The sequence below is a fragment of the Callorhinchus milii genome, unplaced genomic scaffold (genome assembly GCF_018977255.1).
Source record: "Callorhinchus milii isolate IMCB2004 unplaced genomic scaffold, IMCB_Cmil_1.0 Scaffold3, whole genome shotgun sequence".
Taxonomy (NCBI): domain Eukaryota; kingdom Metazoa; phylum Chordata; class Chondrichthyes; order Chimaeriformes; family Callorhinchidae; genus Callorhinchus; species Callorhinchus milii.
Window position 1 is genome coordinate 76,198,694 of NW_024704744.1, and position 19,547 is coordinate 76,218,240.

The 19,547-nt window shown below is 47.1% G+C and overlaps 1 protein-coding gene across 2 annotated transcripts in view; it reads left to right on the forward strand.

Moving 5' to 3' along the window:
- Positions 1-15,749: 15,749 nt before the first annotated feature.
- Positions 15,750-19,547, forward strand: part of LOC103181623 (cullin-9) — a 61,104-nt gene continuing 57,306 nt past the window's right edge. For both annotated transcript variants that reach the window (XM_042332752.1, XM_007898244.2), the window contains exon 1: positions 15,750-16,395. In XM_042332752.1, coding sequence (XP_042188686.1) covers positions 15,750-16,395 — 646 coding nt within the window. The remainder of the gene's footprint in view (positions 16,396-19,547) is intronic.

The following is a 19,547-nucleotide window of genomic DNA, read 5'->3' on the forward strand; positions in this document are numbered from 1 at the left end:
ACCACTCCCCCCCCACCTGGCTGCAGTCCTCTTGTGTTCATGGCCCCTCCACTCTCTGCAGTCCTCCTCCTGCTCTATTCTGTTCCATTCCTGGCCACTCTGCCCCACTCTGGGTTTTCCTGAAAACCCTTCTGCCTTGGCTTTCAAAACAAACTACAGTAAACTCCTGTTAACTCAACCCTGGATTAACTTGTCACAACCACTTAAGCCATCCCACTGTCAATATCCCGGACGCATTTATTTATGTATTTATACAGAGGCCTAACTCGCCGCCCCGATAATCCCCGCCCCAGTAACCCCGCCCCAGTAACCCGCGCCCCCCACCGGGTAACCTGTCCCCTTGGTAACTTGACCCCCCCCCCCCCCCGGTAACTCTTCACTGAGGCCTTTCCCTGGAGTGATGCATTATCAGGAGTTTTGCTGTATCATTTCACCTCCTCTCAAACCCTTTCGATTTCCTTTCCTACTTTTTTGTTAGCCCCTCCCAATACCGCATTGTCTTTCCAAAGCACTTTGAGACGTTCATCCTACAGGAAAGGTACTGTATATGATTGAAAATTGTTTAGGAGAAACATGTGGCTTGTGGTTTGCGTGACCTGTTGCTGGTGTCATATGACAGACTGGGCTCCCGGTCCAGCACGCTCCAGTCTGTGGAGGGGAGAGAAGAAAAGAGACGCCCTCTCTCTCCCAGCTGTCCCAGGTCATCCCATCCAGCAGAAATCACACCTGAATTTGGGGTTCTGGGCAGGGGACATGGATACAGAGGGAAGAGAAACTAGAATCTTTCTTGTCCTCTCCTCTGGAAATGCAGGGTGTCTCTCACACCCCCCCCCCACCCTGAGGCAATAAGGCTTTGGAAATTGGTTGGAGGCCAGTTCAAATTTGGTTACGGGCTGTGTGTGTTGGAAAGGAAAGGGAGGACCTCTTTAGTTTGTTGTGTTTCACTGACTGGTTTAGCAGGACACTAATAGTGTTAAAAAGATGGACCCTATTCAGACAATCAGGATGTTAATTTCAGGGTTTTTTTAAAATGGGGGAATACATTGCTGTGATAAATGCACCTTATAGCCATGACTTGCAATGGTAACTTGAGGATCCAACCCAGCTCACACTATGGGAAATATTACCCTCTCTCACTCCTGGAAATTGTCAGCTCTGGTTTGGAAGTGGGAGGGACCTCGCTCGTGTTTATTGTGCCTCTTAGTCCACACGTGGACGTAACATTACTCACAGGCGGTCACGTGTATGGCTGTGAATGGATGTGTGTATGTGTGTGTGTGTGTGGGAGGGGAGAGGGGGTGGCATCACTGTCTTGGCAGCCCAGGCCTCTCTCCTCCCTCCCCAGTCTCTGCACTATTTAAACTGTTAATTACGGTAATTTTGGAGACTTGAAGCAGGGCAACGAAAGGACAGTAGAATTTTTTTAAGTGTTTTATATACAGCTGTGTGTGTGTATTATAATATATATATATTTGTAAATATATTTTTTTCTCTTTCAAACCCCTTCCAGGCCAGGACTCGTGGTCAGTCACTGGCTATTTCTTAGCTCTGATCTTTACAGGAAGCTGTATCTGTCCAGCTCTGGCACTGATAATGAAACAGGGATTTAATCTCTCTCTTACACCTTCAGTGCCACCTACTGTTTGTTGTATTAAGAATTTCACAACTTGACACCATCTCTTTCTCTAACCCCCTTCCCTCTTGAATGCCAAGGAAGCTGCATCCTTTAATTCTATATAATTTGTGAGTGAGTAAGCAAAGCGGGTCTGTGAGTGAGGGAACGAGAGCATTTGTGAGGGAGCGAGCGAGTTTGAATGAGGGAGCATGTGGGTTTGTGAGAGAGTGGGTTCATGAGTGAGCAGGTGTGCGAGCAAACAGGCGTACGAGCGGGCATGATTAACCAGTTAAGTTAAACTTGAGCAAAAAAAATCTTGGATGTTAATGTTGTAAATTAAGCAGAAGAGTGGGAGACGCCACGGTTTTTCATGTGTGTCACATACATACATACATACATACATACATACATACATACATACATACATACATACATACGTATGTGTGAATCTTTGTCTCGTTTGTTTCAGAGTTTATCCATTTGTTTCCGAGGGGAGACATGTAACACCTGTTCAGAGGCAGAAAGCACTGGCCAGAGTGTGTGAAATGTCATCACTGGGTGGGCGGGGAGGGGGTTTAGAGAGAATCTATTAAGCTCAGCGTTGCAGACTGAGAAGAGTGCATTAACCACCATTTTGGGTGGGGCTTTCCATGTCCTAGTAATTCGGCAGTTATCAACTTGCCAGTCGATGGAAATTGTTTCTCCCCCATTTATCATCCAAATAATAATAATAATCCTTGCATTTGATATAGTGTCTTATCACATTGTTGAGACTTCTCAAAGCGATTCACAGGATACACTGCAAAGTAAATTGACTGTATATTTTGTGGGTGAAACGCCAATTAGTCTGAAGCCTGTCCAATCATAATAATGAACAGAAGTACCTCAGTGACACAACACAGCAGTCAATGTGCAAGTGACAGCTTGGGACTGTCCATGTCTACAGCAACTGGGGAGTGTGTGAGGATGTGTCTGTATGTGTGAGGGTGTGGATGTAAGAGAATGTATGAAGGCGTTGATGTGAGGATGTGTGTGCAGTCGTGTGTATGTGAGGACGTGTGTGATTGTGAGGAATATTGGATGTATATTCTCTCCCTTTAGTTTCCGCCTGTGATTTTGATACTTTCTCGTATCATTCTGCTTCTTTGACAATTTTTTTTATGCTGCATTTAATCTTTGTCCTCCCTCCCTCTGTCTCCCCTCCTGAGATGTATATTCCCAGCCTCTTTATTATTCAGCTTAGAATTATCTTGAGCTGCAGTCGCTGCTTTTGTATTTGGTGCTACGAAGGGAGGTGGTTTTATAGGAAGCAGCCACTATACTTTTTATAAAATGCCTTGGAAAAAAAGAGTTTATTTTTATAGGTGTTTATTCAGTATTTATGTATTACAGAGGAAGAAGAAAATAACACTTGTAAAATGGTATTGCGGTTTAGCGTGTTTGTATCACTGGGGAGGGGGGAAAGAAATGTATGTTTTTTAGATTTTTTTCACAGAGATAAAAAAATAATTATCAGTGTGTGTTTCAAGATGCCCGTATCTGACTGAAATCCGCCACGTTATCATGGGCAACGCGGCTGTTCTTTTGATGTGTGCAAAAGAGGAAAAAAATAATTGTTTTTTTGTTGTTTGAATTCTGGTTTTTATTGTTTCCTGATCAGATTTCTGGAAACTTTTTTTTGTGTATGTAAACAGTACTATGTACAGAGAGACATTCTGTAACAAAAAATAAAATGCTCTTGCAATAAATGTTACACTCTTGTGCCATTGGGATTAATGTGAAAGTTTTATGTTTCCTCCTGAGCAATAACAGGGTGTTCCATGTGTATATCAGGGTGGGGATTTGTGTGTTTCTGATTTCATTCAAGCTCTGAAAGAAAGGATGGTTGGCTGTAACCTGCCGTGCCTTTGCCACCTGCAGAAACGTGCCTGGTCTGCCATTGTTTCTTCTCCTCCCCGCCTCCCCAAGATGACTTGGCTGAACTGAGGGAGAGGCAATGGTCTCAATGCTGTGTCGCAGGCCTCATATTCTTTGGGAGAGGGGTGGCGGGAATTGTAAAATAATAATCCTTACACTTCATATAGCATTTTTCACAACGGGAGAACTTCTTGCAGGATTTCCTGAGTTTAAAGTGCAGTGACTGTGTATTTTGTAGGTTAACGCACTCTGGCCCCAGCACGTAGACTTGATTGGCTGAATGGTTGAATTTTGATTTCCATGATTCTAGGACAAAGCTGTTTACGTTCTCTCGTCACTTGCTTATCCTGTGTACCCATCCTCCCTTTTTTTCCCCCCTTCACTCTGCTCTCTCTCCTGGCCTCCTTGACCCCTATCCTCCACCCCACCCCCATTTGACTCCCTCATTGCTCCCCATCTCTTTTCCCCTCTCCCCCCTCCCCCACCCTACAATTGCTGGCTTTCACTGTCTAAGCGTCTGCCCAGCCTCCTGATGCATAAACTCATTCATTGATTCAGTAAATACAAGTGTACTCACTTGTCTGCAAAACAATTCCTTTCCCTTTGAAGGGATGAATTTGCATACGTTTCTCTCATTTACATCCTCTCCTGCCTTCCCATGTAAGGATGTAGCTGGGTTTCTGCTGCTGGGTCAGTGCCGGCCTGTGCTACAGCTACACTTGCTGGCCACCAAGCCCCACCACAACAAATAATAAAGATGTGTACAGTGCTCAATCACATCAAAATATCTCAAAGTTTTGCATAGAATCTACTATAAAATTTGGTGACTGTGGTTTATAGATGAACTTGGCAGTCAATTTGTCCACACTAATGCCCTACAAGACAACATCTTGTATAATGCCCTTTATCGTATACCAGTGAATGAATGCTTCAAGAGGATGGTTTGAATGCTGAGCAAGGGAGAGGGGAACAGGAGGTCATATATGTTTGAAGAGGTGGGATTTCAAAAACTGAAGGAAGGGATGAGAGGGAGAGGTGGAGGAAGGGAGCTACAGAGATTAGGAGCATAGGATCTTAAAAGCGTGGCCACTAAGGGAGAGTGGAGGGAGCAAGCAGGATGGTAGGGGGTTAGGAGGTCTCAGAGGTAAGGGGAAGTGAGATCGTGAAGGGCTTTGAAGGTGAGGGCCAGGACCTTGAACTGTATCCTCTGTATGATGGGAAGCCAGTGGAGTTGGGCGAGGATGGGAGTAACAGGGTCATGGAGCCTAGTGCGGGAGAGGACACGAGCTGCAGAGTTCTGAATGATCTGCAGCCTGTAAAGAGGGAGGAGTTGGGGAGTCCGACAAGCAATGAGTTTGCATAGTCGAGCCTTGATCTAATGAAACCATGTATGAGGGTTTTGGTGGCCTGCAGTGTGAGACAGTGTCGGAGCCGGGCGATGTCGCGGAGGTGGGGGAAAGCAGAGTGGGTAATGGTGCAGATGTGGGGTACAAAGAATGGTTGAGGGTTAAACAAGACCCCAAGGTTCCAGATTGGCTTAGCAAAGTGGAGTGTGCAGCCACACTGTCAGCGCCTGAGGTGAGGAGAGAGCCAATCAGGAGAACCTCGGTCTTGTTGAAGTTCAACTGAAGAAAGTTAGTTCTCCTCCAGGACTTAATATCCGACAGCCGAGGTGACATGTCTGGCCACGGGATCACGGAATGTCGCCAGGATGGCCTCTGTGATGGCCTCTGTGATGGCCTCTGGTCCGGTTCCTGGGCCAGGCGGGTCCACAGTATCCCAGGGCACTGCTGATGCCCGGCCCGGCCTGGCTCACCGGCAGGATCGGGAAGGGCAGACCGGTCACTGGGGGCAGGGAGGCAGCCCCCACTCACTCAGCTCCTGTTAAACCTGCAAACCGAAGCCCTGACTGGTGGGGTGACCCGAGCTGGACCTGGCTCACTGGTGTGCGCCCCACGGAGCAGCTCCGCCTGGCGGCCTCACGGAGCAGCTCCGCCTGGCGGCCTCACGGAGCAGCTCCGCCTGGCGGCCTCACGGAGCAGCTCCGCCTGGCGGCCCCACGGCGCAGCTCCGCCTGGCGGCCCCACGGCGCAGCTCCGCCTGGCGGCCCCACGGCGCAGCTCCGCCTGGCGGCCCCACGGCGCAGCTCCGCTCACCCTCGCAGCCGGTCTGTCTGTCGTTCGCTCGAGCGGTGGCTGCACCGCGAGGAGAGGAAGTGTTGGTGTCGCCCATGTTTTGCGCCGCTTAAACACGACAGCGCCGCGGGTTGAGGCGTTTACCCGAGAGTCGGGGCCACGGCCCACACACACCCGGCGGCACAGGCAGGCGGGCGGCCCGCCGGCCCGAGGCAGGTGAGGAGAGGCCCGGGGTCTGGGAGCTGAAGGCGGGCCGGGGCCGGGGCCGGGGGGGGGGGGGAGGGAAGCGGCGGCTTCGCACAAGGCCATAAACAAAGCCTCGGCCTCTCGCCAGGGTCCGGGGGGGGAGGGCTGGTGTCGGGGCGGTCCCTGAGGCCCGCGGAGCCGCCCTCGCCGCCCGCAGCACAGAAACATCATATAAAACTATACTCTCTTTACTGTGTAAAATGCTACAAACTACTGGAAACCCTCGCACTGGGCATCACACCTCAACAACGGCGTTGGTACGTCTCAAAAGTGCTTCACAGGATACACTGTAAAGTGCGGTGACTGTGTTTATAATGTAGTCGAACAGTGTAACTTCAACCTGATGTGAGCAGTGCCTGTGATGTGAGGCGGCAGCGGGTCCGGTCCGGTCCGGTCCTGTCCGGTCCGGTCCGGTCCTGTCCGGTCCGGTCCGGTCCTGTCCGGTCCTGTCCAGCCTCTCGGCCGCCGAGGGCCGGTCACTGAATTTCAGAAACGTCTGTGGCCCCAGTGACAATAGCTCGACTCTCTGCCCCCTCCCTCCCCTCACCCTGACCATTTCCCCCCTCCTCGCCCCCTCCCTCCCCTCACCCTGACCATTGCCCACTCCTCGCCCCCTCCCTCCCCTCACCCTGACCATTGCCCGCTCCTCGCCCCCTCCCTCCCCTCACCCTGACCATCTCCCCCCTCCTCACCCCCTCCCCTCACCCTGACCATTCCCCCTCCTCCCCTCCCCTCCCCTGACCATTTCCCCCTCCTCACCCCCTCCCCTCACCCTGACCATTTCCCCCTCCTCGCCCCCTCCCCTCCCCCTGACCATTTCCCCCCCCCTCCCCCCCCCTCACCCTGACCATTTCCCCCTCCTCGCCCCCTCCCTCCCCTCACCCTCACCACTTCCCCCCTCCTCGCTCCCTCCCTCCCCTCACCCTGACCATTTCCCCCTCCTCGCTCCCTCCCTCCCCTCACCCTGACCATTTCCCCCTCCTTGCCCCCTCCCTCCCCTCACCCTGACCATTTCCCCCTCCCTCCCCTCCCCCTCCCTCCCCTCCCCTCACCCTGACCATTTCCCCCTCCTTGCCCCCTCCCTCCCCTCACCCTGACCATTTCCCCCCTCCTGCCCCCTCCCTCCCCTCACCCTGACCATTTCCCCCCTCCTCGCTCCCTCCCTCCCCTCACCCTGACCATTTCCCCCTCCTCGCCCCTCCTCCCCTCACCCTGACCATTTCCCCCTCCTTGCCCCTCCCTCCCCTCACCCTGACCATTTCCCCCCAATGCTCGGGTCCTGACCCAACTGTCCAGCGCCTTGGGACGTCCTCCCGATGTGAAAGGCGCTCTGTAAATGGAATCTTGTTGTTGTTGTTTTATGTTCCAGAAACATATCCGGTAAGAGTTGTATCAAAAATGGTGTCGTCGTATTCCTTAATTTCACCGTTTTGGTTGCAAATTGCAAACTTTCAATAGGCAAAGCAAAAAAAATCATATAAATTTTACAGCCTCGATACAGCCAATGATGAGGTCTCTGTCTGCGTGCGTTGCTGTATCTCTTATGTCTGTGCCTTGGTATCTGTCTGTGTGTGTGTGTCTCTCAGTATCTGTTTCTCTGTGTGTCTATGTGTATCTCTGTCAGTTTCTCTGTGTGTGTGTGTGTGTGTCTGTCGGTTTCTCTGTGTGTGTGTGTGTGTGTGTGTGTGTGTCTATCGGTTCCTCTGGCTGTGTGTGTGTGTCTCTCGGTTTCTCTGTGTGTCCCTCTTTATCTGTTTCTCTCTGTGTCTGTTTGTGTCTCTGTATCGTTTTCTCTCTCTCTCTGTGTTTCTTTGTATCTGTTTCTCTCTATCTGTGTGTGTCTCTATACCCCAGTCTTTCTGTCTGTGTGTGTACCCCTCTCTATCTCTGTCTGTCTATCTCTGTGTATCTCTCACTTTATGTGTGTGTACATATGGAAGGACGTCTCAAAGTGCTTCACAGAAATTATTGTAAAATTGAGTGACTGTATTTGTAGGCAAACGTGGCAGCACATTTGCAATGTCCAAGAAACAGCCATGAAATGAATAACCAATTTTTATCCTGGGGATTGTTGGGCAGGACACCACGAGAGAGAAACTGCCTTCTCTTTTCAAATAGTGCTATGGGATCTTAAACGTCCATCTGAACAGGCAGACGGGACCTCGGTTTAACGTCTCATCCGAAGGATCTGTAACTGGTTTAATATATGACCTAAACTGCATAACTGTGTTTCAATATAATATAATCTAACAATGTAACTGATTTAATATAACTAATAACCGTGTAAATGTCCTTAAATATATCATCTAGCGGTGTACCTGTGCTTCAGTCTAACAGTGTCACTGCTTTAATCTAAAGATAATGTAAATATAATGTAACAGTGTAACTTTGGTCTGTTATAAACTTAATATGATTTAATGTATAAGTGTAGCTGCTTTAATACAATAATGTAATCTAACAATGTAACAATGCATAAATATAAATCAAACAATGTAACTTTAATATAAGTATAATACAATATATGTGGTGTGTAGTTACTTTAACGATTAATGGTGCAATTGCACATAAAATACATAGAATCTCAGTGTAGAGATTCTGTTTATTTACACAATAGAACGTAAAGATGCTTTAGTATATTTTAATCTAGTGTAACTGATTTAATATGAATATACCTTAAACAAGTTTTGGCTCTGTTGTCTCTGAGTCAGAAGTTTCTGGGATCAAGCCCCACTTAGGGAGTTGGAGCTCATAGTTTAGGCTGCAGCTCCAATGCAGTGCTGGGGCAGTGCTGCTTTGTCAGAGGTGCCATCGTTCAGATGAGACGTTAACTTGAGGTCTCGTCAGCTTGTTCAGGTAAATGTTTAAGATCTTACGGCACTATTTCAAAAGCGAAGGGAATTTTTCCTGGTGACCTCACCAACAATCTCCCAGATAAAATTGGTCATTCACTTCACGGCTGTATGTATGACTTTGCTGTGCACTAATTGGCTGCCACGTCTGCCCTATCAATACACAGTCACGACACTTATCACATCATTGAGGCGTCTCAAAGGGCTTCACAGAATATGTTTGTGGGCAAAATGCAACATCAGTTGCGCACAGCATTGCCCCACAAACAGCCATGAACCAGTTTTATTTCTTTATTTTGGAGGGATTATTATCCCTGGAAAGCAATCCACCAATCGATTAATAGCTGGGTTCCTATTAGGAAAACAGAGGCATGTGGTGTAAGGAAACTTACCAAAGATTTTGCCAAGCCCAGGAATGTAAAATATAAAGATGCTTTAATTTATATTTAATAATAATCCTTGCATTTGATGTAGCGCCATATCACATCATCAAAATGTCTCAAAAGCGCTTCACAGCATTTACTATGAGGTCTATTTGTAGACAAATATGGCAACCAATTTGCGCACAGCAATGTTCGACAAACAGAAATGCAGTGGAGGATTGTTGTGCACCCACTGAACTCATATGCATCTGGTTCGATCCTCACTTCTCCTTTCTCCCTCACATTTGGCCCCTGATAAAGACTGTTTTTCTTCACTCTCCTCACCACCCACTATCTCTCACCATATATCACTAAAACCCATATTCACACCTTTGTTAGCTCCCTTTTCAAGCTCGACTTTATAAATGCTCTCCTCACGGGTCTCCCTAGCTCCATTTTCCATAAACACCAGTTAATCTAAGAATCTGCCATCTGCATCACCACTCACAACAAGATCCAAAATGTTGTCCATCACCCAAATTGTGTCATGCAATCTTTAACGTTTACCTGAACAGACAGTCAGGGCCATGGTTTAAGGGTTCATTCGAAGGACAGCACCTCAAACAATGCCTTACACCCCCAGTACTTTATTTGCATTGCAGCCTAGTTATAATGTAAATATATTGTAAAACCCAATGCAAAGGTATTATAAAATATCGGGAATTTGTGGAATGCCATTAATTTAAAAATGTGTGAGGAAAAAGCTACCACAACAACAACTTTCATTTATTTAGCGCCTTTCACGTCGGGAGGACATCCCAAATATGAAATAGTGACACAGACATGGTGGTCTGAATGATCTTAGGCAAGTTTCCTTACTCCACACACCTCTTGATACCTAGCAGTAAGGAGGAACCTGATTGTCGATTGGCGGATTGCTCTTCTGGGGTAATAATCCCTTGGGAAAAAAAATGGTCACCCAATCCACGACTGTTTATGGGGCCCTGTTGTGGGCAATTGGCTGCTGCGATCCACCCAAAAGATTTACAATCAACTCATTTTATAAGATATTCTGTGAAGCGCTTTGAGACGTCTTGACAATGTGATAAGGTGCTATATTTTCTCGGTAATCCGTTGATGTCCTGCCAGCTTGTCACCTCCCTCGCCCACGGCTCGGGGTCAGACTCCACCATTGTGAAGCGCTCCGGGACGCTACCCCGTGTGAAGGGCGTTATATAACAAGTTATTGTTGTATATCAAAATGCAAGGATTATTATCATTAATTTGGAGGAGATTCGCCTGTTCTTCAGGTGACACGATTGGAAATTCCGCTTACCTCATTTGGGAAAGTATTAGGTGCACGTTGGCAAGAGTCGCGGCTGTATGCTTTGGGATAACTGCTGGAGTCTAACCATCTTAAAACCACATAGCTTGCCATTGATAACACGGTCCCGCTGCTTGTCCAGCGAGCCGATCGGTCAGTCTGTGTCCAAATGTCCAGGTGGTGCTGGTATATTCTAGTTACTCTCTGATCATTCCTCCATCTTTAGAAACCGGGGATTGTGTGCAGTAAGCGACTCAGATTGTCCAGATTAGAGACATAACCGCACCATCTCAGCCAGGCAACAGCAGCGTCACCACAACAGCCTTTCCATCTGTGTGGCTCAGTGAAGCCAGCGTTTGATTCCTTAAACACAGCCAGGTCCTCTCAAGTCCACTCTCTTCCCCCATTATTGGTGGTGTCAGCCGCATTAAGATTGTGAAATCCACCACTTGGAGAAAGGTTTGCCCCCCCCCCCCGACCCCCGTCTGAGGGTGTCCACTTGCAGGACTGGGTTATAATGATAATAAAAATCCTTGTATTTGATATAGCGCTTTATCACGTCATTGAATGTCTCAGAGCGTTTGACTGAATATATTGTAAAGTCGAGTGACGGTGTATTTTGTAGGCGAAATATACATAAGGCACTTTCTTTCTAAACTTCTTGGCTGCACAAGCGTTTTGAAAGGAAGTGAAGTGAAGAGGGGAGGGAGCTGTGGGTTGTGCAACTGGTAAACAGCCTATAAAGGGCCCCCATTAAATCCACTGGCTGTGCCATCAACCGAGCCTTGCCCCACGTGGGGTGGGGTGGGATGGGGTGGTGGTGTGACGAATTTTAAGATGTTTAGTGTATTTTTCTAATGACAGCACGCAAAGGCACATTATACCCAGCATGTGTTCTTGTCTTCAGCATAAGTTCTTGTCCTCTGCGTGTGTTTGTGTGTGTGTGTGTGTGTGTGTTTGTACGTGCGCCAGAACCACTGTTTCCGTTCCGTGAGGGCAGCCTTACAACATCAGACTTTCACAGCAGAGTAGAAGGCCATTCAGCCCAGTGTGCTTCTACATGCCAGTGCATCCTCTGTGCCATCTCTCTCTCTCGCTCTCCCCCTCCTTCATTGCCCTCTCCCTCACTTCCCCTCCCTTGGTGCTGTCTCCCTCCCCCATCCTGGAGTGGAGTCCTGTAGCTCAGTGGTTAGAGCATTCGCTTTGCAAGTGAGAGACCTGAGTTCAATTCCAGGCAGAGGGCGAAACCTTGGGCAAGTTTCCATACTCCACACAGAGCCTAATAATAATCCCTCCAAAACCAAAAACAATAATAAATTGGTCATTTTCAATCTACGACTGTTTGTGGGACATTGCTGTGCGCAATTGGCTGCCGCGTTCGCCCACAAATATACAGTCAATTCACTTTACAGTGTGTTCTGTGAAGCGCTTTGGGACGTCCTTCTGACGTGAAAAGTACTATATCAAATGCAAGGATTATTATTATTATCCTCCCTCCCCACTCCTCCCTCCCCCTCCCTCAGGGCCCTCTCCCGCCCCCTCTCAGTGCTCTCTGCCTCACTTCCCCTCTCGGACCCAGCACTGTTCCACTACCCAGCTTGAAGTGAATATGCACTCAGCACTCAGTGTTGAAGTTAACTCCAGTACTTCATGTGAATTTATTGTCTCGTCTCCAACCTGATCATCGATACATCAGCAGTGCTATTTCTCTGGTTCAGTCTCTCTGTCTGTTGTTCTCGACTCTGGGTTTCAGCTCCTTGGGACATCCTCCCGACATGAAAGGTGCTATACGAATGCAATCTTGTTGTTGTTAGACAGCTGTGAGTTTAAGCATTTGTGAGCGTGTGGAGTCCTGTAGCTCAGTGGTGAGAGCACTCGCCTCGCAAGCGAGAGAACACGGTTCGATTCCTGGTAGGGTGAAATGTTGGGCAAGTTTCCGTAGTACACACGCCGCTATTTATCTAGCAGTAAGTAGGAACCCGGTTGTTCGTCGATTGTCCGGGGTTAATAATCTCTAAAAAAAATATAATAATTTGGTCACTCAATCCATGACTGTTTGTGGGACACTGCTGTGCGCAATTGGCTGCTGCGTTTCACTCACAAATATACAGTCAATTCACTTTAGAGTTTATTCTGTGAAGCGCTTTGAGACATCTAGAAAATGTGAAAAGCGCTATATCAAATTCAAGGATTATTATTAAGACCCACATCAGAAGTTTGAGCTCATTGTCTATGTCGTCACCGCATCCTGGACCATCTGTGGTGGTCTCTAGTCCGGTTCCTGAGTCAGACGGGTCCGCAGTGCTCCAGGGCACCGCTCAAGCCTAAGTAAGACAAGATAGACCAAAAAAAACACTCCTGAGGGAATTCTACGTTATCAGAGTTGCTGTTTTCCAAATGAGGTGTGATATTGAGAGCTGTTAAATGGTGCATGTTAAACATCCTGGGACATTGGAAAGAGGAGGGAGTTTCTCCCAGTGGACTGGACAAATAACAGTTTAACATAGGAATAGTTTGATTCCACACGCAGAGATATCCCTCTCCCCCTCCCGCCCCCCCGCCACACACACGCAGAGATACCCCTCACTCCCCCACACCCTGGACCCTGGCCAGCATTCCTCCAGATAATTTAGATATTCACTTTATGGCTGTTTGAGGGACTATGCTGTGCGCATAATGGTTGCTGTTTACCTACAAAATACACAGTCTTGACAGTAATTGCTGTAAAGTGCTTTAAGATCTTTTAGCATGTCAGGCTGAGGATCAGATACAAGGAGCAGAGTTTATTTAGCGCTGGTGTGCTGGCAATATTGTGGGTGAACAATTTTGTAACTGCGACCAGTTGGGCAATGTCTCATTGTGAAATTAACGGTCACTGTGGGGGTGAAGGGATCTGTGTGTTTGTGTGTGGGGGGATTCTGTGTTTGATGGAGGGTGGAGGGATTTCTGTGTGTGGGGGGAATCTGTGTTTGTGGGGGAGCAGTGGAGGGAGCTATGTATTTGGGAGAGGGTGAGGGTCATCTGTGTGTGTATGTGAGGTGAAGGGTATGTGTGAGGGGTGAGGGGACCTCTGCGTGTGGAATCAAACTATTCCTATGTTAAACTGTTATTTGTCCAGAGATTCAAATCCCTCCACTTTCTTGGCCCACACACTTCACCAATCTGTTGCAGTCCCACACGGCCCAGTGCATGTTCCCGTCTCCACCATTGACGGCCGAGCTTTTAGCCATTATATCTCCCCCCAATCTGGAACTCTTTTGCTAAGTCCCTCTGCCTTGTACCCTCTCTGTCTTCAAAACCCTTCTAAAAACCTACCACTTCCGCTCGGAGATGCTATCCTTCATGAGGGGTAACGTCTCTGAACTGATAACTTTTACACAGGAAAGGACGTTGAAACACTTTATAGGGACGGTGTAAAATGCAGAGCAAGTAGAACTGGGATGGGGGAAGGTGACCAGAACCTTGGTGTAAGAGATGAATGCTGGAGGTTGGGAAGGTTGAAGTGTGAATTCCTGTGGGTCCACTTAGAGGTTGATAAAATTAGCTGGTTTATTGGGATTAGGATTGATGGTTTCTTTGGAGGACCGCGCTCTGACACTAACATAAAGGGTTGAGTGACCTATTACTGTGATAGATTTCCTTGGTTCTATTATTCAGTAGTTTTTGTGCTGCAATAGAGGCAGGGAGCTTCCCGGAGCTCAGGGAATGATCAAACACACTTGGCTCCAGGCCTCTGTTCCACTGGGCCCACTCACCATGGTGAGTCACTTGACATCTATTCGTCAACTATTTTCCTGCTAGTTTAGGCCCTTCATGCTGAGAGGCGCTACCTATTATTCTGCTTTGCGGTCTGATGTACAATTCACAAATGTATAATTCTTCTTGCTGAAAGTTGGAGGGGGGGGGGGTGTAAGGTTTCTTCCCCATCCTCGCCCAGCAGTGGTCTGTGTGAAACTGGCAATCTTTCATTGTCCAAGGAGCCCAACACTCATCCTTCAAGAATTCCCACCCCATCGTCCTCCCATTACAGCACTGAGCTGATTCTTAAATGAGTCATTGTGTCCTGGCCTCAACTATGCTTCCCTGTAAACCCGTTCCAGCTGTTCATTCCCTTCTGTAAAGAAATACATTGACGTCAGCCTGGCTTCGTTGGTAGAACTCTTGTCTGACTCAGACGGCTGGGGGTTCAATCTCCATGTCGGGACTTGAATTCACAGTGTAGGTTGACACTCCTGTGCAGTAGTGGGGGAGTACTGTATTGTCGGAAGTGCCATCCTTCGGATAACATTAAATAGGTTCCGTCTGCTTGTTTCAAGTGGATGGTAAAGATGATACAATTGTATTGAAAAGGAGAAGGGAAATTCTTCCCGTGTTGTGGCCAAAAATCTCCCAGATAAAATTGATCGTTAACTACTGTTTGTAGGATATGGCTGTCTGCAAATTGGCTGCCACAGTTGGCTACAAATACACAGTCACTACACTTTACAGAAAAACTCTGAAATGCTTTGAGATGTTTTGACTTTATAAGTGCTAAATAAAATACAAGGATAATTTTCATAAATATTGTACTCTCCTGTGTATGTTCCTGAATTCGCCCTTCACATAAAGCTGAACTTGTGATCTCTTGGCACATCTGATGCCTATTTCTTCATGGGTCTGCAGGTCACTAATGAGTTCCCTGAAAGTGTGCAGAGTGAAGCAGAGGTTCAGAACCACTTTTCAACGATAGACTTAACATCTGATAGAGCGTCAGCATCTTAAGTGGCCAAGTGAGTGACCAAATTATTATTATTTTAGGATTTTTTTTGAAAGGATTATTTACACTATCCGCCAATCGACTAACAGCTGGGTTCCTACTTACTGCTAGCAAACAGAGGCGTGTGGAGTACGAAAACTTGCCTAAGGTTTCACCCTGCCCGGGAATCGAAGCTCTCGCTTGCGAGGCAAGTGCACTAACCAATGCCAATTTTGAATTGGTAAACGGGGTAATAATCCCTTCAATAATTAAATAAATAATAATGATAATTTGGTCACTCAATCCACGACTGTTTGTGGGATACTGCTGTGCACAATTGGCTGTCGCGTTTCACCCACAAAGTATACAATTAAATCACTTTACAGTGTATTCTGTGAAGCGCTTTGAGACATCTCCAAGACGTGATAAGGCATGATATATGCAAGGATTATTATTATAACGCAATACAGGACTCTTGTCGTGGCACAGTGGTGCTCAGTGCTAGTATTGCTTACTGCTAACTATCTTGTGCATTGCGCTCTCTCCGCTCTGCAGGTGCCGACGCGATGGGCGAGCGTCGCAGTCGAAACCTCCTAGTCCAGTTGGGCCCCAAGATGCAGGCCTATCCCGAGGAGCTGATCCGGCAGCGTCGCTCGTATGATGGGCTGGCTGAGTACCTGATCCGCTGGAATGTGCTGACTGTGGACAACAGCAACAGCGGCAGCGGGAGTGGCGGGGGCAGCGGGAGCAATGGCAGCCACAGCTCATCCAGCGACAACAAGGTGGAGAACATCCTGATGTGGATGTCAGTGGAGGATGTGTACGCCAACTGTCCCACACTGCTGGGCAAGCGCAAGCTGGAGAGCCAGCGGCCCAAGGAGGAGCAGGAGCCTAGCGCAGGGTCATGCCCCTCCGGCCCAGACTCCGACGTTACCTTCGATGATGTGGAGCTCCTGGACATGAAGGAGGATGTGAAGCTGCTGGTGGAGAGGGCCCGGCGGCAGATGTCCCGGAAATGCGGGGCTGACTCCTCGCTCAATATCTCACACACCATCCATGTGCTGAGTGCCTATGCCAGTATTGGTTCTCTGGTTGGAGTCTTCAAGGAGACTGGAGCCCTGGATGTGCTAATGGAGTTGCTCTGCAACAAAGAGACGCAAACACGGCGGAGCGCTGGCAAGATGCTTCGCGCTCTTGCTTCCCACGACGCAGGTAAGGATAGAGCCCGAGGGTGATGAGGGTCGGTGCGCGAAGACCTCTGAGCAAAAAATGTGGCCGAGCCTTCAGCCATTGCACTCCTCCCTTTTTCCATCTCTAGAACATTACCTGTTTTCCTCCCTCTGTTTACCTATCAGTAAGTAGGAACCTAGTTTTTAGTCAATTAGTGGATCACTTTCCTGGGATAATAATCCCTTCAAATCAAAATTTAAAAAAAATAACAATTTGGTCACACACTTCACGACTGTCTGTGGGACGCTGCTGTGCGCGATTGGCTGCCACATTTTGCCCACAAAATATACAGTCAATTTGCTTTACAGTTTATTCTTTACAGTTATGCTTTGAGACGTCTCAATAACGTGATAAGGCGCTATATCAAATGCAAGAATTATTATTCCCTATGTCACCCCTTTGAGGGTTTCAAGCCCCACAATTGGTCCTTCACTTTGTGATTGTATTTGGGACCTTGCCCTGTGCAAAGTGGCTGCCAGATTTACCATCAAATGAAAACTCACTGAACTTGAGAGCAATTTAGATGTCAGGCTGGCCCAGTTGGTAGACCGCTTGCTTCTGAGTCAGATGGTTGTGGATTCAAGGCCATTTTGAACTCAGTCCAGGCTGACACTTCAGTACAGTGCTGGGAGAACACTGTATTGTCATAAGTGCCATCCTTCGAATGAAACATTAAACCAAAGCCCTGTCTGCTTGTTCAGATGGATGTTAAAGATCCCATGGAAATATTTGAAAAGTTGTTTGAAAAGTTTCTCCTGATGTCCGAGCTAACAATCCCCAGATAACATCGGTTGTTCACTTAATAATAATAATAATCCGTGCATTTCATTTGATATAGCTCCTTATCATGTTGTTGAGATGTCTCAAAGCACCTCACAGAATATATTGTAAAGTGAATTGACTGTATTTTGTGGGCGAAATTTCATGGCTGTTTATGGGACCTTGCTTTGCGTGAAACTTGGCTGTTACTGCCACTGTACTTTAGTATATTCTGTGAAGGTCTTTGAAGCGTCCTCCTGACTTGGAGGATGCAAGGATCTGGAATGGGAAGAAAGGGTGAAAGAAATAAAAGGTTAATTCCTTTTTGACATATTAGGTGCTCGTCATAAAAAATGCAAGTTCTTTTCTCCCTCCTGACTTTCTATCATTTTCCAATCTTACACATTATTCCTGGTAGATGTGCATTGCTCAGTGTAACTTTGATTGCATGCCTATGTATCTCTTATATGTTCTTTAAGAGCCTGAAATGCAGCTTTTCTGTCTAGAGTTCAGACTCTATAGAGACGATTGAGAGGGGACATGATATGGGTGTTTAAGATTATGAATGGATTTGATAAGCTAGATGATTGTTTAGCTATTTCCATTTGTTGGTGAATTCAAAAGCAGATGGTATAAATATGATAGGCAGTGTTGGAACTAATAGGGAGATTAGGAGGAACTTCTCCACAAAGAGGGTACTGAGAATGTGGAAATTGCCTCTACTGCTGGAAGCTGTCGTTGAAGCAAATAGCATAAATGTATTTAAGAGAAAGCTTGATTCATACATGAGGGGAAACAGAATAGAGAGGCATACGAGAGAGGTATCGGACTGGTGGGAGCTTGTGTGGAGTATAATAACAATCCTTACATTTAATATAGCACCTTTCACTTCGGGTTTTGCGGTAAGAGTTGGACTAGTTGGATGAATCTTTCAAAGAGCCGGTACAGGCACGATGGGCTGAATGGCCTCCTTCTGTCCTGTAAGATTCTATTATTCTATACTGCATGTATTTTGTGTGCGAAACTAGCAGCCAATTTCAGCACACAAACAGTTATGAAGTGAATGATTAATTTCAGTTGGGAGATCGTTGAAACTCGATTCTCCTTTTGAATAACAAGGAGTGCCATGGGTTTTAACATCCACCTGAACAGGCAGACTTGGTTTAACATCTCAACTTAAGGATGGCATCTCCAACAATCCATCACAACCCCCAGCACTGCGTTGGAGTGTCAGCTTAGACTATGAAATCCAAGTACTAACTTGCAGCTTGAACTCACAGGCTTCTGACTCAGACACAAGAGTGTTACCAACTGAGCTACATGTACACCGGAGCGAATTAGTTGGGCTGAATGGTCTGTTTCCATCCATATTACTCTATGTAACTCTATGAATGGGGATGAAATTGCAGAAGGACGTATGGATTAATGTGCATCCCACACACACTATTCACTCGTGCGCTCCCTTTGTGTTTACAGTCCTTTGCTTATGAATCACTGCTGCTGGGGCGTTTACTAACACACCAGATGCTGGAAAGATATGGCTCCTTGTGTGTCATGAGGTCTCTTTCCTGAAAGGAGACAGATTGCTGAGAGTCTTTGTGCTAAAGCACTGTTGATTATTAATTTGTGTGGCTCAAAGTTTTGCAGTTGTATCAGACCCCTCTGCTGGCCTGCACTGGAGGGTCTGGAGTCAAACCTCTCTTTCCCTTCCCCTTTGAACAGAAAGTGCTAAATTTGATTGAAAACAGATTAATTTATGGAAACCTAATTATAACAATTATTAATAATTAGTGGACTTCAGGGGCACTAATAGCTCAAGAGTTATAAATGGTGTGGAAAAAATGGCTGACTTTTGGGTTGTCTGGTTGCTACTGATGGCGCTATGCAAATATAATCTTGTTGTTGTTGATGTCACTTCCTGCGCATTCATAACATAACATAACATAACATGTTGACTGGAATTAGCAATTTTTTAGTGCATGAAGCCAGTTCATCAGCACTGGAGGCTGGGCATGCTGTGCTTCTTGTTAGCACAGCTTCACAGTATATCACTGTAAACGCCAGGCAACAACAACAAATTTACACTTATATAGCACAATGGGAGGACATCCCAAGGTGCTGGACAGTCCTGGGTTTTCACCTGAGCTGGAAGGGGGAAGATGACAGAAAGCGCGGTTAAAGAGGAAAGTTTTGAGATGGACCTTGAAAGGGGAGAAGAGAAACCATTGGAGGAAACAAAGTGAAGGCGGTGGGTCAAGTAAGATTGGAACCAGAAGAGTGATCTTACAGAGGTAGATGAGGAAGGAGAGGTGATCGAACAATAGTCTGGGGTGTCAAAAGCAGCGGCGAGGTTGAGGAGGACAAGGAGGCAAAGA